This window comes from Crocuta crocuta, unplaced genomic scaffold (assembly GCF_008692635.1).
Source record: "Crocuta crocuta isolate KB4526 unplaced genomic scaffold, BGI_CrCroc_1.0 scaffold383, whole genome shotgun sequence".
NCBI lineage: Eukaryota > Metazoa > Chordata > Mammalia > Carnivora > Hyaenidae > Crocuta > Crocuta crocuta.
Window position 1 is genome coordinate 71,288 of NW_027531897.1, and position 22,968 is coordinate 94,255.

The window sequence follows — 22,968 nt, forward strand, 5'->3', positions numbered from 1 at the left end:
TTTTCTTTACTTACAGATAATAATTCACTCTATTTGAAATTTAAAAATCCCCACATTTTAAAATGAAAAGCAGTTACCTTTATTTGACCATGGTTTAGAATAATAGTTCTTCCTGAAGCTGGAATATGTAGTCGTAGACCCACGCTCAAATATGGGGTCATTTTCCTCAACAACACAGGGGCCTTTTGTCCTTAAAACTTCTACAGTTAAGCTGAAAGAGACACATTTTTAAGTAGATCTGCACTTAGAACAAGAAAAAAGTAATAAGTGATATTTGAATAGTTTTATTTGAAAATTTATCACGGGAGAATCCTATTAAAAGTATAATTATATTATTTGACATATGCATATTTACCAAGAATTTGCTAATTTTTACTTAAAATGTGATTGCCAAGGAATAAAATTAAATGCCAGCATTCTTCCAAAATCATTAGTAGCAATATAAAATTTACACATTATCTTTGGGCCATCCAAAAACTACTTATTTTATTGACTTCTGCATGTCTTCTACATTTAACACATACTACTTTATCATGCTAACCCCAACAGAAGATGAGAAATATAAACATCTTATGTTTACATTCTACATTCCTGTACACAAAGCAGTTCAAAATGCTTTTAACTATCTAATGACCAGTAAAATGATCATCACAAAACAATGGAAAACACACAAAAACAATTACTAAAAGTACCACATTTATGTTTAATGATCATAGAATTTTACATGCTATAAAAAGATTTTTTTACTGAGCTGTCAGATGACTTTTCATTCCTCTTTTGTATTTACTTACTCATAAATTTATCTTCTTTTTTAAAAAAAACACACTTTTGACAAACAACAAATTCCACGTCAACTTTGAAAACTTTAATGTTATAACTGAGAAATTAAACAACAAAGTGAATTTAACCCTTGTCATAACAAACATTATAGAATATTAAACCTATGATCCATTCGTTGCATTTTCAGTAGTTATAACCACACACCAAAATATAGTATTAGTTAATAATATGAAAACCTGAATTTTGACTTCAAGACGGAGCCAATTTTTGAAATGTATCATCAGTAGAGACCAGCATTTAATTAGTTCAGTAGCTCATCCCAATTACCATTAAAATTAGTAAAACAATGGTGGAAGGTTCATGGATGACAGATCAGCAGTACCATCCTCTCACACAAAACACAGCATAAAAATTGCTAAAACTGACAAGTGAATCTAACTCACTTTTCTATTTATAACATGCATTAGAAAAATATAAACATCAGCGTTTAAGTGACCAGGACTGATGTGAAAATCCAATCTCTCTCATTAGTCAAAGCATGTTTGTTCTTATGTTTGAAACCACAACCTCTTTTTCTTTTTAACTTACCTTTCTTCATCCAAAATAATGGAACCGTCTTCTGCCACTTTTACTCGAGGAACCAGCAATGGCCCGTCATCCACTTCTTCTTCTACTTCTTCATGATCTTCAGCATCAGGAGTACTTTTACCTTCTTGCCTACCAAATGTAAAGACAGCTTAATTCTTAAATCCAGGAGAAGGATCTCCCGCATACTATCAACTTCTGAAATAAATTACTTCAAATCAAACCTTCCATTAATTTTCCAATTTTCCCTATACCCTAAATGAAAATACTACATGTTAAGGACGTGGTTATAAGAATTTCCCCCCAATTATGGGGCACCTGAGTGGCTCAGTCGGTTAAGTGTCTGACTTCGGCTCAGCTCATGATCTTGCAGTTCGTGAGTTCGAGCTCCACAATGGGCTCTGTCATGACAGCTCAGAGCCTGGAGCCTGCTTCAGACTGTGTCTCCCTTTCTCTCTGCCCACCCCTGCTCACGCTCTGTCTCTCTCTCAAAAATGAATACACATCTAAAACAAATGTTTTTAAATAAAATAAGAGAATTTCAGGGAGGCTGAGTAGCTCAGTCAGTTAAGCATCCAACTTCGGCTCAGGTCATGATGTCACAGTCCGTGAATTAGAGCCCCGCGTCGGGCTCTGTGCTGACAGCTGGGAGCCTGGAGCCTGCTTTGGATTCTGTGTTCCCCTTCTCTCTCTGCCCCCCTCCACTCATGCTCTATCTCACTATACCTCTCAAAAATAAATGTTCAAAAAATTAATTAAAGGGGCGCCTGGGTGGCTTAGTCGGTTAAGCGTCCGGCTTTCGCTTAGGTCATGATCTCGCGGTTCGTGGGTTCGAGCCCCAAGTCGGGCTCTGTGCTGCCTGCCAGCTCGGAGCCTGGAGCCTATTTCAGAGTCTGTATCTCCCTCTCTCTCTGACCCTCCCCTGCTCACACTGTCTCTCTCGCTCTCTCCTAGAAATAAATAAAAAAGAATAAAAAAATAAAAAATAAAAAAATAAAAAATAAAAATAAATAATTAAAAATTAAAAAAAAGAATTCCCCCAATTTTATCATTTTATATGGTAGCATTTAGTAAGAAGCATTTAGTCTCTTCTGAAAAAAGTAAAAAAATTGTCATGTTTTCTGTCTCAACAGTTTCCCATAAATCAAACATATTGTGGAATTAACAAATACAACTCCTACAGTTATAAAGCATTCGTTTCTAGATCATTTTATCAACTCTTCATAACAACCCATAGGCATTAGTATTTTCAAACCCATTTGAGGTTTGGAGAAAGACTAATAATTTTTGAGCTGGGGGCATCTAGGTAGCTCAGTTAAGAGTCTGACTTTGGCTCAGGTCATGATATCAAGGCTCTTGAGTTCAAGGGGCTCTCTGCCGTAAGGACAGAGTGGTTTGGAACCTCTGTCCCCCCTCTCTGCCCCTCTCCTGCTTGGGTTCTCTCTGTCTCTCTCAAAATTAACAAATTTTTGCTCTAGACTGCACAACAGTAAAGTAGACAAAGAAGTCAAATAAAGCTTTCCAAACAATGACTCCAACTCACATATAACTCCACTGAACTATACGGTCTCCTTAAGGTTTTACAAAAGAAACAAAACCTATTATCTGTAAAAATACAACCTATTTCTAAAGTTTGAGAGTTTTGCTTTAAAATAATATAAATTCTAAGCAAAACAGCAATCATTACATAATAATCTTTAAAGTAACATTCAGAAAATCAGTTTGCAGTAATTTCCATAATCCCCAACCTTCAATTACAAAATTATAATAACTTCCTAGGAAGCCTCTTGGAGGCATTTCTTAGTAGTAAACTAAACTGACAGTGCAGTGTGGAAGGCAAAAGGCAAATAGACTCTCTAGTGGCATCAAAACTATAAAAGGAGGGGGGCCTGGGCAGCTCAGACAGTTAAGAGTCTGACTTTGGCTCAGGTCATGATTTTGTAGTTTGTAGGTTCAAGCCCTATGTCAGGCTCTGCACTGACAACTCAGAGCCTGGAGTCTGCTTCAGATTGTCTCCCTCTCTACCTCTCGCCTGCTTGCACTCTGTCTCTGCATTAAAAAAAATTTTTTTTAACTATAAAAGGAAAAGGAAAGAAAAGAAAACGAAAAATATATACATGCCTGTTTACACAGACTAGAATTAAAATGATACATTAAAAAACTGGTAACATTTGTTGCCTCCAGGCAGAGGAACCAGATGACAGAAAAACAGAGTTGGAAGATTTCTCAGTATACTTTTGTTCCTTTCGATTTTTGTACTATTTTATTATATTATTCTAAAACAAAACAAAATCCTTTTTCATTCTAAAAGCTTTCATTGAGAGGTGCCTGGGTGACTCACTGTTGAACATCCAACATTTCTGCTCATGTTATGATCTCACAGTTCGAGGGATGAAGCCCCATGCTGATAGTTTTGGGAATCCTGCTTGGCATTCTCTTTCCTCTCTGCCCCTCTCCCCTCGATCGTGGGCACATGCTTTTTCTCTCTCTCTCAAAATAAATAAATATTTAAGAAAAGAATAATTTTTTAAAAATAAATAAAAATAAAATATAAGCTTTTATTGAAATACCATTGGTCATTTGCATATATAATACATGGTTGGGCCACCTTACATTTTGACTTAAATCAGACAGTAACTGTTATTCTTGTTAGTAATTCTATTTAAACATTCCTATCACATGCAATTTGACTATAACAAAAAGCATCATTTGATTTCATTTTTTTAAAACTGTACCCATCAAAGAATTTATTAAAAAATACAGTAGGATAAAATGCTTACTCTCTTGTCTGGACTGGTGTCAATGATTTTTCAGTTTTCTTTTCTTGTTCCAGGGAAGAACTATTAAACAAATAACATTTGTTTTTAAATGTGACACAATTTGGTATTTAATATAAAAAATATTTTACAATGAATAAGTAATTTACATCTTGTTAATTCCACCCATTGGCAAGAAGGAAATTATTTTAACGGCATTTTCAATGATACACTGTAACACTATTATTAATGATGGTGTGGCACAAGAGTCAATTTCTCAGTCAAAAACTCTGTCATCAAATATAAGTAATCTGCCACGCACTAAGTAGGAAAAGTTCTTACTAATTCCTTAGTGAAGGGAAGTTCTACCGGTCCTCATGTCTGAAGCAAACTACATGGCTTATCTCCAACTCCTAGATGTCAAACGACTTACCACCTAGGCTTCAGGCCCTTCAGCAATAGGCCAAAGACCTGGTGAACCTGAAAAAGGCTATACTACTGCATCCATCTGCTAAACCATCAACAACACAACACTGAGATTTATTATAAACTGTCTGCTTCCTCAGGCTAACTATTAAAGAAGCTTTGTTCTTAGGGGATAAATTATATCCACTATAAATAATTAGGAGGTAGAGCATAAAAATTACAGCATTCTTTTAGACTCAGGGTATAGTGTACAAGAAATACAAACTGCAGTATTGCTGAAAGTTGTTTAGTTTTACAACATTTTGGTAACGTAAGAAAGGAAACTTATTTTTAATTTCAAAGGTAAAGGCCACCATCCTAAAAAAGCAGTTACCTGAAATACTACTAAATTTTGTTTAAAAATTCTATTGAAAGGAAGATTGTATGTGCTACAAATTTTGTCAACATGTTTTTGGAAAACATGAACCTATACTCTAAAATTGATACTTAACTCATGACATACTCAAAGAAAGGACAACAAGAAAATTTACTTACGTCATTGGATTATTATCTGGCAGGTAATATATGAAATCTCTCATAGTCATTTTTGAACGATCTGGTGGCTTCTGACTTTCATTTACGGCATATTTGTTTTTCCATTGCTTCTGGACACACAAACGCATACAAAGATGCACTTTAATTTTATAAATACAGAATTTCACATGTACTATATTCAAAGGTATAGCCCACTGTTGCATTAATTGCAAGTGATTTCATATTATTCCTACCACGATTATTCCTAATTTTAGGAAAAACTTCATAAACTGCATTATTAAAAAATTGTAGTACATCAAGGAATTTTAAAAACTCAAGTGTCTAGGTCTGGATAAAAGCTCAATGTATAAAATCATACTTACTAATGCCTTCTAACTATAATAGTTAGCTAAGAATTTATAAATACATAGTTTTTGATTTACCCTGTAATGAACTGGATTTCTGTGAATTTTACAAAATTCTTGAAGCAAATGTTTAATTTTTTAATTCCTCAAAATAAATATACCTAAGCAGATTCTATAGAACATCTTTAGAGACCTAAATTTTAGAGGATATAGATTCAAATCCCACAGATATGTGACACAAAGCAAGTTAACTTCTCTGAACTTGTTTCTACCTGTATAAAATAGTGGTGTCTTCTTCACAAAGATAATAGAATTAAGTAACAAATATAAAGCATCATACTAAGTGTCCTCCTCATAATTAACAAGGGCATTCTATAATTAATAATAAGAGCTGACAAATGTTAGGCCCTTTGTATCTGCCAGACACAAGTTTATATGTGTTTTACATATATTAACTCATCTAATCTTTACAACCCTCCAATGAGATACATACTATCATCAGTCTTATTTTGCAGATGAGGACAAGAAGAAAAATTAATTCAATTGCCCAAGAACACATAGTAAGGGACAACTCTAAGATTCAAATCTTAAGTATCTAACTGCAGAGCTTACATGCATCACTACTGGTACAGTACAATCCTGGAAAAATAATCAATCTTCAAGATTAAAAAGCAAATGGGCTCTACTAATCACATACATGCAAATTTTTCCCATTTATAATTTCCATACTATCAATTTATAAAATATTACCATTGTGCTCAAGTATATGTGTCTTAATTCAAACGTATGCCACTCATGTCATGAAAGATCATACTGAAAATTTATTTTATAAATCTGTTTTGTATATTTTTCTATGTGTGTATGTGTACAGACCTTCTGTTTGTGGCCTTCACCAAAATCAAAGATATAGATGAATATAAAAAGAGAGCCGAAAAAATAGCTTATTAATTCCATCATGCTTATTAATCAGTTCACAAAAGGGGATATTCTATTAACATAAGGAATATTAACTGGTTATGCTCCACTAAATACTACAGATATTATTCCTACAAATGAGGCCTAACACAAAACCAGAAACCTAACAGGACCAGTCAAAATGTGATTTTTCTCATTTACCTTCTCTTTTCTCAGTTCTTCTTTTAACATTTCTCTTAGTTTCTGGGCTTTATATATTCGGTATCTGTCTGAACATGGTGGTTTCTCTTTTGTTGAAACAGGCTTTGGCTGTGGAACTTCTTGATTAACTGTAGATAAGGGATGAGATTCTGAAGGAACACTAACACCAGGCTTAACCACAGTAGTAGTAGTACTTGATATTCGCTTTCTTCTTTGTGAAACAGCAGAGGAAGACTTACTGGATTCTTCAACATAATTCTCATTGTCAGTCTTTTCATCACTGTCAAAATTTAAAAAGAAAAAAAAGGGCACCATGGATCTTTTATATTCTAGTTTTAAAAAACTAGCCTGGTGAAAATATAAAATAGTAAAATCTCATTATTAAAAAAAAAAACAATGACTTGAGATATACATTATTCATGACAGAGATTCCAATAAAAATTTTGTATACTATTATTTTTAACAGATATGTAAATTCAACAAAGACTGTTGATCTTTCTCAAACTTCAAGTCCCTTAGTGCATTAGAACACATAAGTTTAAGCTCATCCTAACTCCCTCAAAAAAAACCAAAAGGCCAAGTTACAAATTAAAGCTTCATTACCCTACTTTCAATCACTGTATAACTGACAATTGTTTTTTTTAAAAACTAAGTTTATAATCTATATGGACATTCCCCTGACCTGATCTAAATTATTTATCAACCTGAGATCAGCCAAACCAAACATACAAAACAGTGACTGTTACTTGTATTTCTTTTTTGAGTAGAAATTTTGAAAAAATATTCCTATAAGATAGACGGAAATAACTACGTAACAGTAAACTGGCAAAAAATAACACCCTATGCCCAGCACCAGTTCAGGCCAACAGAGGAAGTTAGGCCAAAAAGAAAGGGATAAAATTTTCACCTTCTAGTCAGAGCATATAGAGAATTTATACCATCTCATTGTCATTTAATAGGGTCAGTTTTTCTTGGTCTCCTCACATATATATTACAGAAACAGAAGCCATTAGTAGCCCAACATGGCTTAATTTTAACTACTTTGTTAATTACTACCATAAACTTTTTGTAGGCAACTATTCTGCCATGTCCTATCCAAGATAGTTTGTCAGTTTTTTCTAACTCCACAATAACTGGACTCTCCAAATCAGAGAATATTATCTCCATTTTACAGACAAGCAAACTCTGTCTAGGCAAAGTCTAATAAACTGTTAAATTAAGAAAAAAATCCTGGGTTGCCTACGTGGCTAAGTCTGTTAAGTGATCCACTTCTCAGGTCATGATCTCATACCCTTTGTGAGTTCGAGCCCGAAGTTGGGTTCATTCTGTGCTTATGAATTCAATCCCTGCGTTGGGCTCTGTGCTGACAGTTAGAGCCTGCTTTACATTCTGTGTCTCCCTCTCTCTCTGCTCCTCTCCACCTCCCTCTCAAAAATGAAACAAACATCAGGGGCGCCAGGTGGCTCAGTCGGTTAAGCATCCAACTTCAGCTCAGGTCATGATCTCACGGTTCGTGGGTTCGAGCCCTTCATCGGGCTCTGTGCTGACAGCTAGCTCAGAGCCTGGAGCCTGTTTCAGATTCTGTGTCTCCCTCTCTCTCTGGCCCACCGCTGCTCATGCTGTCTCTCTCTCCCTCTCTCAGAAATAAATAAAACATTAAAAAAAATTTTAACTCTCTAAAAAAATAAACATCAAAAAAAATTTTTTAAGAAAGAAAAAAAATCCTGACTCTAAATGTGGTATTGGCACATGCTTATTTTCCCTTCAGAAAACATGGCCACTATAAAGGGGCATGGCCTCAAATCAAATCAAGCAGCCATACATGCTCCTCATTGACACAAATCAGCAATAACCAATGTAACACTGGTCTCCTTTTAAGAATAAATGTTTTTAAAATCTATAAAAGTACTTACCCCCGCAAAATACTCAAGAAAAAAAAAGGCAAAGTAATCTAAGCTCTCTAACATTACCACGTGTGAATATATGTCACATCAAGACTGTTACTCTTCTCATCACCACTTGAAGATGAGGTCCCCACCCGGGGAACTGCAGACCTTTAACAAAATCCATATTTGACACACCCTGTGGCCAGAGTGACAAACTGCAGTTTGGAGTAGGTTCATAGAGTTCCAACTCTTAAGACTTAATGCAGGAGACGGAACACGCCTAAAGTAAATTCATGTGGTCATATTCCCGGTGACAGGCCCAGAGAGGCGGGGGAGAGGAAAAATGCTNGTACATCCGTAGACTCCGCGGGTTTCGGGGAAGGGGCGACTGCTGGATCCGGGGGCCTGGGCGCCTCTTGTCCACGTTGGGGGTTGGGAGCGGTGGAGCCCCTGGCGCCTACACCAGGCCTGACATTCGGCTTCACGCTAAGGCGTGCCCTGCGGAACATGGCGGAGCCAGGGGGCCCGGGGAGGCGGCCCCACGGCCGCTCTCAGCCCCGAGCCCCGGCCGCTGCCCGGAGAAGGGATTAAGAACTACGCCCTTTCCACGCAGCCACACCACCAGCCCAGCGGGCAGCTACCGCAAGTTCACACCCCCACCCCCTCCTCCTTCCTCCCGCCGCCGCCTCTTCTTCATGACCCTGCCACACTGATAGCTAAGTTTCCCCCAGTACCTTGCTTCCCCGCCCTCGTAAGGCGCCGGAACTGATTACGCCATCAGCCAGCGCCTAGGAAAAGCGTCAGACGCACAGCGCCCGGAGCCATGGTAACTGTCAAACTATAGAATGACTAGTGAACCGGAAATTGAGAGGCTCCGTGGTCAGCTCTCCCCTCTCCAAGCGTCCCTAGGAGTTAGAGAAACGAGGGGAAGAAGGTAAAGACATTCAACCCAAACCTTTATGAGACTATTAAAATCATGGGGCGCCTGGCTAGCTCAGTTGGAGCAGCCAGGGGCATGAGTTCGAGCCCCATATTGGGGGGTAGAGATTATAAAAAGTAATTAAAAACTTGAAGAAGCAGCAGCAGCAGCAGCAGAAGAAGAACGTCTTGTAGAGTCGTGCTTGTTCGCCAGCACATCCCCAGGGCTTGGAAATTCTAAATTAAGTAGAACATAGATTACAAATACAGGTATGAAGAAACTGGTAAATTACCTCCTAGAAGGGGAACTAGGTTTACGGGAAACGTCGTGGCAACAAGATCTTTCACTGTAGACCTTTGTATACTTTTTAATGTACCTGTTCAAAAATTATTATAGTTAAAACTATAGAGTTACAGGGGCGCCTGGGTGGCTCACTCGGTTAGGCATCCCACTTAGGCTCAGGTCATCATCTCCTGGCGGGTGAGTTTGAGCCCTGTGTAGGACTCCATGCTGACATCTCAGAGCTTGGAGCCTGATTCAGATTCTGAGTCTCCCTTTCACTCTGCCCCTGCCCCTCTCACGCTCTGTGTCTGTCTCTCTCTCTAAACATGAAAAAATTAACTATATAGTTACATAGTAAATTAATATATGTAATATATGTATTCCTAATCTGCTTCAGGAGGTAGCAATAGAGAAATAAATAAGGTGTTCTCGGTTGGGGGAAAAAAAATAAGACAAGTGAACAAGATAGTTTAAAAATGTATTAAATGCCATGAAAGAAATTTGAAGAGTATTATGAAAGATATTATTGGGACGCTGGCTTACTTCAGATAATGTGGTTAGGGAAGACTTATATGATCAGAAGAAAAATGTCCACAGATGAGATTGGCTCTACACAGGATGGGCCAGTTTTTTAATTCCCTGACTCAGTGCAACAGACAGGCCTGACTTTCTTTTTGGAAGGATAAAATTCTGCAAGAACATCCTGATATGTTAATGGCAAAAGAATAAAATCCTTCATTAATTAAAGAGATTGCTATGTCATCCAGAAGGAGAAAGAGAGGCAAGTGTTTTTGAGATTAAGATAAGAGGGATGAAAGCACAATAGAAGAAATTACTCTAAGACTGGAAAGAAAATAGAGGTCTGTGAATTCGGTGGGCTCCCTCCTCTGTGGGTTCCCTCCAGTACACTGGGGAGGCAACAGGACTTCAGATACATCTCAAGAAAGTCAAGAACTTGACAAAGAAACCACTCCTGAATATGTCTCAGGAATGTTCGAGCCACTACTAGGACCATTTATTTTTGCACAGTATATTCTGGTAGAAAGATGCATTGCCTTTCCCTGAGTGTCATGTTCCATCTAAGAATCTAGGGCATTCCCGCAATTCTGTAGGTAAGGGAATCAATAATAACAAGGATTTAATATCTCATTACTATAAGGATGGGAAGAGAGTCAGACTTAATTTTATTATTTATTTATAGTCTTAAGATATGTTACACAACGAAGTTTGTCGAGTAAATTCTTATTGACAACATAGCAACTTTGAAAGTCTTCAGTTTTCTCTAGCAGACACACCCAATATATCTTGAGTGTATCCCTACAATTCACTAAGTATATTTTCAGCTACAAAGAAAAAGGTCAATTAGATTGTAAGTTACGACTACATACACAAACAATAATGCTGCCACTTAGCTACCAGTCCCAAATTGCTTCCCTCCCTTCTTTATAATGAGCCAGAACAGAAAGTCAATCTTTTCCCCCTGCTCAAGTTACTCTAGAAGAGGTTAAGTGGAAGCAGATGCTTGGCCCATAAACAGCATTGAAGAGAGGTGGGTTTTGGAGCGAGTGGCAAGCACACAAGGCTCTCTGAGGTTAAAAGAATGATAATAGCTAACATATTGAGTGCTACCATATCCTGGACACTTCGTACTTCACATACATTAACTCGGTTAATTAAGAGGGTACATTTATCTTTCCATTTAAATAATATGGAAGCTTTACAGCAATGAAATAACATGCCCCGGTTCACATATCTACTCACTGGTAGAGCTGGGCTTTCAACCGAGACATTCCATCTCCAGAGCTCTAATTCTTCACCACTTTCTCCTACCTTCTGTAAAATAGGTGACTTTTAGGAGTCAAAATAAGAATTGTTGAAGCTTGGTCACATACACTTGAGAGTGCATTGCAGTATTTTCGATACTGTCCTATATGTTTAAAATTTCCAAAATAAAAGCCTTTTGAAATAGGGTAATTTTAGGGTGTACACACTAACTCTAGAGAGTTATGTTTGTAATAAATAACGGGAGAGATGAAAATTTTAAGTATTAACCAAACTAAACATCAGGCATCCTTGCACATGTTTTTAGCAGCAAATGCTCCATGACTTGTACCCACGTTCCAAAGTTATTCTGAATAGGAGATAAAACTGCATCCCCTGCTATTCCCTTCCCATCACACAATCCAAGCACAGAGCTATTAACCTAAAACTCCTTCGGTACTGTCGACCCTGACAAAGCCAATGAGATTAAAAGGGAAATTAACAGATTTAGAGTCCATTTTATGTATGAAGCTCACTTCTAAGAGTCCCTACCTATTAGGACAATCGCTCCTGGTTTCAGAGTCTCAATCTTCCGCAAAATGGGAACAATGAAGTCTGCTTACAGGCTTGGTGCTAGAATAAGAAAATGTGTAAAGAGCCAAAACTGCCTTTTGCAGATCGAGTTAACCTTCAATCGGTTTAGTCCCCGTCCTCCTTTTCCCGCTTCTGCAAGGGGATTAATGAATGCTAACGTTCTTGGTCGAAAAGTTAGATCTATCAGCGTTTATTGTTGTTTCTGTCGTTATTAAAAAATGGGGGCTGGCCAAGCCCCAGTGCTCGGTCCACAGTGGGTAAAATCCAGACCCAGGACCTGCTTTATGGACTGGACCAAACTTGCATGACCGAAGGGGCGTGTGCCCAGATTAAACTCCCGAAAGCTGCGATCCCGGGACCTGCCGGGACGACCGCCCGGCCGGTCCAGTGGCGCATGCGCAGTCAGCCTCCCGGCTCGCGGGAGGCAGCGACCGGGCCTCGGTGGGCGGGGCGATGGAAGGAGCAGAGGCGTAGCCCGGCGAAGGGCCCGCGCGGGCTCAGTCTTCAGGAGCCGCGGGAGGGGACGGCCGCTGAGCGTGCTAGGAAGCCGCTGCTCGTCCGAGTAGCTCTTTGCTGAGCTCGGTCCGGTGTCGGCATGGCCCGTGAGTTTGGGGGCGGGTGGGGGACGCGGCGGGGAGCGTCTGNTAGCTTCGGGCCCGCCTGCAAAGTGGGGCGGGTGCCTGCCGGCCAAGTGCGAGTTGTCACGGTAAAGAACACCTCTCCGGAGGTGAGGTGTGTGAACACGGCGGCCCCGGGAGGGGTCCTCATCAGAAAGTGCTTTATAGCTGGTGCTTAAGGTCCTAAGGCCTGAGAAGGGCAGGAAGCTCTGACTGAGTCCCCTGCCTAGTTCTTTTGTTTGGCCCTTCCAGGTAATGTATTCCGAACCGCTGCATTTATTCACTTCACAGTCGAATTGTGACGGGCCAACTTGTGGAGGCGTGTTCCCTGTGTATCTAGCCTCCTCTCCATCCATACTCCTCAAAAGCTAGACCTTAATTTGGAATATACTGACCCATATAGACACAGGAGAGGAATGCTGGGTGTAAGTGATCTGATATTTACAGACAGATGAACACCTGGATTGGTATGCTAATACTCTTAAGATCTGAGGTGTTTACGTCTGAGCTTCCTCCCCGGGGCTATGGGAACACTGCTCAGTGCAATACTCCGCTGGCGTTATCTGTTAAAAAGCCGACTTCATATTCATTTAAACAAGAGCCTTTTAACGAATTAGAACCAATTTTGGGGATGGGAAAACAGCTTGACTGTTTAACTTTGTAGGCGGAAATCAGCGAGAACTTGCCCGCCAGAAAAACATGAAGAAATCCCAGGAAATTAGTAAGGGGAAAAGAAAAGAGGATAGCTTGACTACCTCTCAGAGAAAGCAGAGGTAAGTGATACTAAAGGACTTTTCCTTTTGAAAATGGAAAGAATGTTTTTAATTCTTGGTAGAACTAGGCTTAGCCTGCATAGTAGGGATAACAGATGAACAGCTGTGCTGCTCATACTAAAACCATATGACTAAAGTCATCCCAATCCGTGGATCAAGAGTTTCCAGCTCTCATGCCAAAGTTTTTCTTGAGGAGAATCTAACACTTCCCCACCACAACCATAAGAACTTCATTTAGCAAGATAATGGAAGGCTTCCCATATGGAAGACACTGTTTTGTGTTAGGGATACAACATTTTCGAAGCAGAGCTCCTACCCAACCTTGGGAGGATGACAGGTGACTCAATTATAGTGATAAATGTTCTGAAGGAGACACAAAGTGTATGTAGCTATATTGAATTCTAAAGAGCCATTGGGTTGGAGAAAAGGCAGGTGCACAGTCTTGATACACATCATTATATGTGAGAAATAATACAAAATTGTAATTTTGTAATCCTACAGAAATACTGAGAGTGCAGCTTAAATTTTCTCACCAAGAAGATGACTTTCAACAGTGTATGTCCTTCACACCCTTCCAACTTCCTGAGTCTGCTGCCTTTTAACCATAGTGACAGGGGCGCCTGGGTGGCTCAGTCGGTTAAGCGACTTTGGCTCAGGTCATGATCTCGTGGTTCGTGGGTTCGAGCCCCGCGTCGGGCTCTGTGCTGACTGCCAGCTCAGAGCCTGGAGCCTGTTTCAGATTCTGTATCTCCCTCTCTCTGTGACCCTCCCCTGCTCACGCTGTCTCTCTCTCTCTCTTTCTCCTTCACACTCAGAAATAAATAAAACATTTAAAAAAAAAATTAACAGTAATGACAAAGGCCACACAGTTGTATTGTAGTTACTTTTTTGTACTTCAGTTTTTTGTTGTTGTTGTTTTTTAATGAAAGCCAGCATGTGTTTTGGCTTTGCTTTGTGAAAGATTTTTTTTTTCTGGTAGGTTTCATGCCCAGCACTGAGCCCAATGAGGGGCTTGAACTCAGGACCCTGAGATCAAGACCTGAGATGAGATTTTTGTTTTTAATTAAAGATGCCTTTGATGCCAGAAGATTCCTTAATTCTCCAAGCAGAATTTCTTTAAAAAGTCAGTTGAGAGCTTCCACAACTAGAGTGTTGGGTCTCTAAATTTTATACGTCTTTAAGAAATATGTCAATATTGCAAATTTACTTTTAAGGGGAACGCGTGTAGGGTTGAGCTCGTTTGTAAAGCAGGAAGAACAAAGAAACAGCCATCATTGCAAATAGGCATCTTTTTGTAAGATGGTAACAAATAGTTTATTTCCCCACCAGTATGCCTTCCAGAACACATAAAAGCATGGTATAATGGGAGGCAAAAAAACAAAAACAAACAAACAAACCCACCTAATTGTGTCTATGTACAACTTGGAGGGCAGGTGAAGAATTGACTGCACATACTTTAGCAGTTTCCCCTGTGGTCCTCAAGTCTGCACATTAGAAACAGCTGGGAAGCCTTGACGGTTCCTCAAGCCTGTGCCTTAAATCCAGTCCTCCTTTAATTGATCTGGGGCTGGGCATAACAGGTGCCCTAGGTAAACTTTATTGTGTATAACTTAAACCTAACTTTTAAAAAGTTCGCCAGGTGATTCTGATGTGCAACTAGAGTTAAAAATCATTGTTTTGGGGTGTCTGGCTGGCTCAATCTGTGGACCATGGAACTCTTGATCTCCTGGTTGTGGGCTGAAGCCCCACATTGGGTTAATTATCACTTCATGCTTTCTTTCTATGGTATTAAAGTGATAAACTTTGCCTTAAGTTTCTGTTTACTCACACTGGAGTAAAAGTGAACATGGTACCAATCAGTGAACCTGAAATTTTTAGTGGAGATCTCTAGTCTAGCTTAGCTCAGTAATAGTTACTATTGAATGATCATCCACTTGTTACAAAGCTCTGTTCTAGGTACTATGTACATTTTATCTCTATTCATCACCCTGAAAAGGAGTCTTAGCCTCAGTGGATAGAACAGGAAACTGATGCTCTGAACTTCAGTAACATTGCTAAGGATACAGCAAACACAACAGAGCTTGGTTTCAAACAAAAAGTAAATATTTCTGGGTTGTTTTCTTTGTAGCTGTCTTGTTTTCCCTTCATGCTCATTCCTTGTTGATGCTATTGGCTTTAAGAAATGTCTTACTGACATCTTCCTAAAATGTAACACTAAATCTGTGTGGAACTGGAAAGAGTCTCAACTTTTAAATTGGACAAACTTGGTTTTTATGTGACCTGGGATAAGTTGTTCAGCTCTAAGCTTTTTTTTTTTTTTTTTTTTTTTAGGGTTTTTTTTTTTTTGAGAGANTTTTTTTTTCAGCGTTTGTTTATTTCTGAGAGAGAACATCAGCAGGGGAGGGGGAGAGAGGGAGAGACATAGAATCCGAAGCAAGCTCCAGGCTCTGAGCTGTCTGCAAAGAGCCTGATGCTGGGCTCGAACTCATGAACCATGAGATCATGATCTGGCAGAAAGTAGATGTTGGTTACAAAGCCATTAAATATATTTTTAAAAATAAGGGTCTCCTGGGGCGCCTGGGTGGCTTAGTCGGTTAAGCGTCCGACTTTCGCTTAGGTCATGATCTCGCGGTTCGTGGGTTCGAGCCCCGCGTCGGGCTCTGTGCTGACTGCCAGCTCGGAGCCTGGAGCCTGTTTCAGCCTGTGACTCCCTCTTTCTGACCCTCCCCTGCTCACGCTGTCTCTCTCTCTCGCTCTCCTAGAAATAAATAAAACATTAAAAAAAAAAAATTAAAAAAAAAATAAGGGTCTCCTGTTGACAACCGAGAGCAACTTCATTATTGTGTATGTAGCTGCCTAATGTGCAATATATACATTGATAGCTATTCCTCAGGGCAACTCTGGTAAGTACTGTTCTGACATTGAAAGATCTTTGAGGTTACTTGCCCAAGATCATAACAGTAGGGATGGTTTTCAAAATAAGATCCAGCTTCAAAGCCGTTCCATTGTTTGTCTTCTAATTCTGTCTCCAACAGAACAGAAAGACAGGAATTTTTATATCTTCTTTTAAATTGTATCTTAAGGGGCTATATGTAGAAAACAAGGGAGAACATGAAATCAGTTTTTCTCTAACAACTTCCATTCTTTCCCCCATTATAGGGACTCTGAGATAATGCAACAAAAGCAGAAGGCAGCTAATGAGAAGAAGTCTATGCAGACAAGAGAAAAATGATGACTATTTGGAAAACCTGGGTGCCTCTGCCAACAACGTGTACCATAAGCTCTATGATTAAACTTTTGTGGAGTAAGCAGTCATATGTTATAACATGTCCTCATAAAACTATTTTAAACTTTACCTTTCAGCCTGACCTAGTGTGATGTTTCAGAACCACTCTTCAAAGAATAAAACAAAAACCATGCATGTGACCTTTGGTGAATGTTATTTTTTTTATTTGCAATAAGCATTTATATAATAGATAATGTGATGAGATAATATAATCTCTTTAAATCTAGAATCTTTGTCATAAACATTGTTAATGGAGGTCTTAAAGTCAACTTGACAATAAAATTGTAGAAAGATTTAACATTACTTTATAATTAACTGGTTTGTTGGAAGAATTTGCCATAGATAGTACTGACCTACATGGAATACCAACTAAATACAAACCAAAGGAAATCTCAATTAAGAGACTGTCAGCTCTTGCTTACAGCTTTAAAATTTTTTGGAGTAAGTGACTTTTTTTTTAGTAGACTTTAGTGAGCGCAGATTTAGGTTCACAGTAAGATTGATTTTTCTCAAGTATTCCCTGCTGCTACACATGCCTGACCTTCCCTATTATGAACATTCCCCACCGGAATGGTAAGTCTTTTGTAACTGAGGAAACTACATTAACACATTATTGTCCCCCAGAGTACACTACATAGATTACATTAGGATTTATTTGGAGAAAGAGAAGGAGAGAGAGAATCCCAAGAAGGCTCTGCACTGTCAGCACAGAGCCTGATAGGGGGCTCAACCTCCCAAGCCATGAGATCATGACCTGAGCTGAAATCAAGAGTCAGACACTGAACTGATTGTGCCATATAGGTGCCTCTTGAGAGTTTCCATTAATCTGAAGAAACTAAGGTTTGAGACTTTGCTGTTTATATTCTAATTTTTTTAATGTTTATTTTTGAGAGAGAGAGCCAGACCATGAGTGGAGGAGGGGAAGAGGGAGAGAGAGGGAGACACAGGATCCAAAGCAGGCTCCAAGCTTCGAACTGTCAACACAGATCCCGATGGAGAGACCCATGACCTTAGTTAAAGTTGGACGCTCAACTGACTGAGTCATGCATGCACCCCTGTGACTTCACTATTCTGAAGCAAATGGGCCTAATTATTGCAAAAAGAACAAAAATACCATTTAAGTAGTAAATAAAATAACTTTATTATTCAGATACTTGATTTTTCACATGTATTTTAACAAATTTTTACTGATCATCTAAATCCACCACTGTGTGAATGGACAGATCTTTAAGAGTTGGCCTAATACTTTAATGAGTATTCTGGCGGGGTGCCTGGGTGGCTCAGTTGGTTAAATGTCCAACTCCAGCTCAGGTCATCATCTCACAGTTTGTGAGTTTGAGCCCCCACATCGGGCTCTGTGCTTACAGCTCAGAGCACAGAGCCTGCTTGGGATTCTGTGTCTCCCTCTTTCTCTGCCCTTCCCCTGCTTGTGCTCTGTCTCTGTCTCTTTCTCTTAAAAACAATAATAATAACAAAACATTTTTTAAAAATGAGGGTTCTGGTAATCTTGTTATAGGTCACTTGGTAATCCATTTATCAAGTAAATCTTTGCATTTTATTTTATTTTATTTTTTTTTAATTTTTTTTTTTTAATGTTTTATTNTTGTAGTAACCCTGTTTTTTTCTCCATATTTAAGAGTGTCTTATGTTTTTGTCCCCCTCCCTGTTTTTAGATTATTTGTGCTTCCCTTCCCTTATGTTCATCTGTTCCGTATCTTAAAGTCCCCATATGAGTGAAGTCATACTACCTTCTAGTTCCATCCATGTAGTTGCAAATGGCAAGATTTCGTTCCTTTTGATTACCAAGTAATACTCTAGTGTATATATATATATACACACCACATCTTTATCCATCGATGGACATTTGGACTCTTTCCCTACTTTGGTTATTGTTGATAGTGCTGCTATAAACATTAGGATGCATGTGTCCCTTCAAAACAGCACAACTGTATCCCTTGGATAAATACCTAGTAATGCAATTGCTAGGTGTAGGGTAGTTCTATTTTTTAATTTTTAGAGGAACCACCATACCGTTTCCCAGAGTAGCTGCACCAGTTTGCATTCCCACCAGCAGTGCAAAAGAGCTTCTCTTTCTCCACATCCTTGCCAACATCTGTTGTTGCCTGAGTTGTTAATATCGGCTATTCTGACAGATATGAGGTGGTATCTCATTGTGGTTTTGATTTGTATTTCCCTGATGATGAATGATGTTGAGCATTTTTTCACGTGTCGGTTGGCCATCTGGATGTCTTCTTTAGAAAAGTGTCTGTTTATGTCTTTAGCCCATTTCATCAATGATTATTTGTTTTCTGGGTGTTGAGTTTGATAAGTTCTTTATAGCTTTTGGATACTAACCCGCTGTCTACGTCATTTGCAAATATCTTCTATTGGTTGCCTTTTAGTTTTGCTGATTATTTCCTTCACTGTGCAGAAGCTTTTTATTTTGATGAGGTCCCAATAGTTCACTTTTGCCTTTGTTTTCCTTGCTTCCTGAGACGTGTTGAGTAAGAAGTTGCTGTGGCCAAGGTCAAAGAGGTTCTTGCCTGCTTTCTCCTCCAGGATTTTGATGGCTTCCTGACATCCATTTTGAGTTTATTTTTGTGTATGATAGAAGAAAGTGGTCCAGGTTCATTTTTCTGCATGTCACTGTCCAGTTTCCCAGCACCACTTTCTGAAGAGACTGTCTTTAGTCCATTGAATATTCTTTTCTCCTTTGTCAAAGATGAGTTGGCCATACATTTTTGGGTCCATTTCTGGGTTCTCTATTTTGTTCCATTGATCTGAGTGTCTTTTCTTGTGCCAGTACCATACTGTCTTGATGATTACAGCTTTGTAATGCAGCTTGAAGTTGAGCGCCTTTTTTTTTTTAATGTTTTATTTCTGGGGGAGAAAGAGAGAGAGAGCAGGAGATATAGAATCTGAACGAGGCTCCAGGCTCTGAGCTAGCTGTCAGCACAGAGCCTGACACAGGGCTTGAACCCACGAACCATGAGATCATGACCTGAGCTGAAGTCGGACGCTTAACCAACTGAGCCACCCAGGCGCCCTGAGTTGTTTTTTTTTTTTTCTAATATCTATTAGAGAGTGAGCACACAAGGACATGAGCAAGGGAAGGACAGAGAGGGAAAGAAAGAATCTCAAGCAGGGGTTCAATCTCCCAAACCATGAGATCATGACTGGAGCCAAAATCCAGAGTTGGACGTTTAACCAACTGAGCCACCCAGGCACCCCATACATAAAGATTCTTTATGGGTCTGACTTCTGAAATCCTATTTCCAAAATTTCTACATACTGATAAGTCATGAGTACAAAGCACTTGTTTTGCTCTGAGCTGTATCCTTTGTTGTTGTGTTTTGTTTTTTTTTTGTAATGGGTAATTCCTATGACTTAAAAAAATTTTTTTTAATGTTTATTTTTGAGAGACGGAGAGAGACAGAGTGCAAGCGAGGGAGGGGTAGAGAGAGAGACACAGAATCAGAAGCAGGATCCAGGCTCTGAGTTGTCAGCACAGAGCCTGATGCGGGACTCGAACTCATGGACTACGAGATCATGACCTGAGCTGAAGTCAGACACTTAACCAAGTGAGGCACCCAGGTGCCCCATCCATGTCTTTTTAAAAATTTTTATTTTGAGAGAGGGCATTCAAGCAGGGGAGGGGCAACGAGGGGGGACCAAAAATGGAAAGTGGGCCCTATACTCATAGATTCAATTAGAGGGGCACCTGGGTGGCTCTGTTGGTTGACCATCCTACTCTTGGTTTCAGCTACACTCATGATCTCAGGTTCCTAGGATTGAGCACAGAGCCTACTTGGGATTCTCTCTCCTTCTCTCTCTACCCTTCTCTCATCTGTCCCCATTTCAAGATAAACTTTTTTAAAAATGTTAAAATGTCTTGGTTGGGCAACCATCCTCGGCTCAGGTCATGATCTTAAGGTTTGTGGTTTTCACCCTGCATCAGGCTCTGTGCTGGCAGCATAGTGTCTGCTTTGGATTCTCTCTCTCTGTCCCTCCTCTGCTTGCACTCTAGCTCATTAAAAAAAAAAAAAAAAAGTCAGAGCCACTGGGTGGGTGGCTCAGTTGGTTAATTGTCCAGCTTTGGCTCAGGTCATGATCTCATAGTTTGTGGGTTCAAGCCCCATGTTGAGCTCTGTGCTGACAGCTCAGATGCTGTGTTTCTCTCTCTCTCTCTGCCCCTGCCCCACTTGTGTTTGTGTGCACATTTTCTCTCTCAAATAAACATTAAAAACATTTAAAAAATAAAAATAAAATACTAAAATGTAAAAAAAATTTTAATCAGTTAATCCTTATAAATCTAGAGAAAACTGCAGTTTGTAAATGAACATGGATATTAGGATAAGGAATATTTCTATGCTGTAATTACTAAGACTTAAATCCAAAACTGAATCTTAATTGTTTGATGGCATTTACTTGAATGAGTGCATTGTTAAGATAAAGGGTTTTGTTTTTAACTTTAACATGACTGTGTTTCCTCACGGCAGATGGAAAAGTTATGTGAGCGGAAACAAATGAAGTGTAATTGCGCTAATTAATATATTGACACTTTAATTTCTTTTCATGTAGTATGTTTAAGCAAGGTAAGTAAAATAGCTACACTTTATTTTCATGTTTATTTCTGAGATCAAGAGAGACAGAGCACAAGCTGGGGAGGGGCAAAGAGAGAGGGAGACACAGAATCCAAAGCAGGTTCTGGCCTCTGAGCTGTCAGCCCAGAGCCCCACACAGGGCATCATGAGATCATGACCAGAGCTGAAGTCAGACGCTTAATCAACTGAGCCATCCAGATGCCCCAAAATAGCTAAACTCATTAAGAGGGTAACTAGTCAAGCTATTTCCCTTAGTATCTCAATAACAAAATAGTAAGGAAAATATACATGAATAATTGCATCCAGTCAGTAATGTTAATTTATATATTAACTTTAGATAATTCTTTTGGCATGTTGTTAAGGCAAGATAAAATTTAGACAAAGTAGTGCCAACTTTAAAATGTAATTTAGAAAATTTCGAAGTTCATGTAACACTCCTGCAGGCATTAAAATTACTGTCTTGCATCATCCTTAATAGGAGGTAGTGGATTGTCACTAGAAATCTTCCTAAGTCCTGCTGAAAAATAAGTGGTAGCAGCCCTACCGCCAGGGTGAAAACAGTACGATCAGTTGCATCAGCTACTTGACTCCTTTTCTATTAGTTGTGTGTGTAAGAAATTGTTACCCACTTAACACACTATAACTTGATTTTGAAAAGTAGGGCTTGCAGGAAATACTGATTACTGACATTATTTTTCTCACTTTTTAAAAATATATGTTGCTTTTCTTCTGCATGTTTTGATGGAAAGAGTCTACTCACTTATATAAAGTGAGAATCTTTATGTATTTCCAAGTTGTGCCTTAGAAAGAGAGCCCTTCTATTCAAGGCACGTGTCCCACTACTGCTATTAGCTTTGAGTCTACAAGCTATTTGAAAACTATTAAACTTTAGGGGCGCCTGGGTGGCTTAGTCGGTTAAGCGTCCGACTTTTCGCTTAGGTCATGATCTCGCGGTTCATGGGTTCGAGCCCCGCGTCGGGTTCTGTGCTGACTGCCAGCTCAGAGCCTGGAGCCTGTTTCAGAGTCTGTGACTCCCTCTCTCTCTGACCCTCCCCTGCTCACGCTGTCTCTCTCTCTCTCTCTCCTAGAAATAAATAAAACATTAAAAAAAAAAACTATTAAACTTTAGAAAGCATGTCCTTCAACAATATATGTGTATGTCAAGTCATATTGTACACCTTAAATATACTGTAAATCATACCTCAATGAAGCTTTGGAAGAGAAAATATCCCTAAAGTGAAAACCTAATAAAAATTGACTTTGGCTGTTAGATAATGAGATTGGGACATCTTACCATCTGTGTCATTACCAGCAATGATCCAAACTAAGCAGGGAGCATGTCAACTTGTTGAGGTAAGCTCCTAATTGCATTTGGTGATAACCTATTTTAAAAAAAACAAAACAAAAAAACATAAAAATTGAATTGAAAAACTGAATTACTTTTATGGAGATGTCAATCACAGTTTTCTATTAGAATAAGGAAATTTATTAAACTGCCTCTAGCAACTTTATATGCTAAAGTATTTACTATTTAGTAATCACATCTTGGAATATATGGTCTTTACAGATGATCTAGTCATGAAAATGTCAATGGGAAAAGAAGAATGACTCTTGAGTTGCTGAAATGCACTTTCCCATAAATTGCAGCAAGGTTTAAAAGTTCATACAGGCTTTCCCTTAGAACTTTGCTTTTTAAAAACAAAAA

At 39.0% G+C, this 22,968-nt stretch overlaps 2 protein-coding genes across 2 annotated transcripts in view; one reads left to right on the top strand and one right to left on the bottom strand.

Moving 5' to 3' along the window:
• The window catches only part of LOC144239516 (transcription factor TFIIIB component B'' homolog), a gene marked incomplete at its 3' end in the record, with an annotated part of 74,016 nt that extends 67,160 nt beyond the window's left edge, over positions 1 to 6,856 (bottom strand). Inside the window, exons 1-6 of the mRNA XM_077773600.1 lie at positions 6,781 to 6,856; positions 6,542 to 6,669; positions 5,082 to 5,191; positions 4,146 to 4,205; positions 1,369 to 1,497; positions 78 to 211 (exon numbers count right to left, since the gene is read on the bottom strand). Of these exons, the coding sequence (XP_077629726.1) occupies positions 78 to 211; positions 1,369 to 1,497; positions 4,146 to 4,205; positions 5,082 to 5,191; positions 6,542 to 6,669; positions 6,781 to 6,856 (637 nt within the window). The remainder of the gene's footprint in view (positions 1 to 77; positions 212 to 1,368; positions 1,498 to 4,145; positions 4,206 to 5,081; positions 5,192 to 6,541; positions 6,670 to 6,780) is intronic.
• A 5,594-nt stretch (positions 6,857 to 12,450) lies between these two features.
• On the top strand, positions 12,451 to 16,799 carry SERF1B (small EDRK-rich factor 1B). The gene is made up of 3 exons (XM_077773557.1): positions 12,451 to 12,585; positions 13,265 to 13,373; positions 16,533 to 16,799. The coding sequence occupies exons 1-3, from the start codon at positions 12,579 to 12,581 to the stop codon at positions 16,603 to 16,605; spliced, it is 189 nt and encodes a 62-aa protein (XP_077629683.1). The 5' UTR covers positions 12,451 to 12,578; the 3' UTR covers positions 16,606 to 16,799.
• Positions 16,800 to 22,968: the final 6,169 nt, after the last annotated feature.

Excerpts from the sequence above, each read along its gene's own strand:
- SERF1B (XM_077773557.1), top strand. Across the intron at positions 13,374-16,532 it reads ACCTCTCAGAGAAAGCAGAG|GGACTCTGAGATAATGCAAC; the intron begins GTAAGTGATACT and ends CCCCCATTATAG.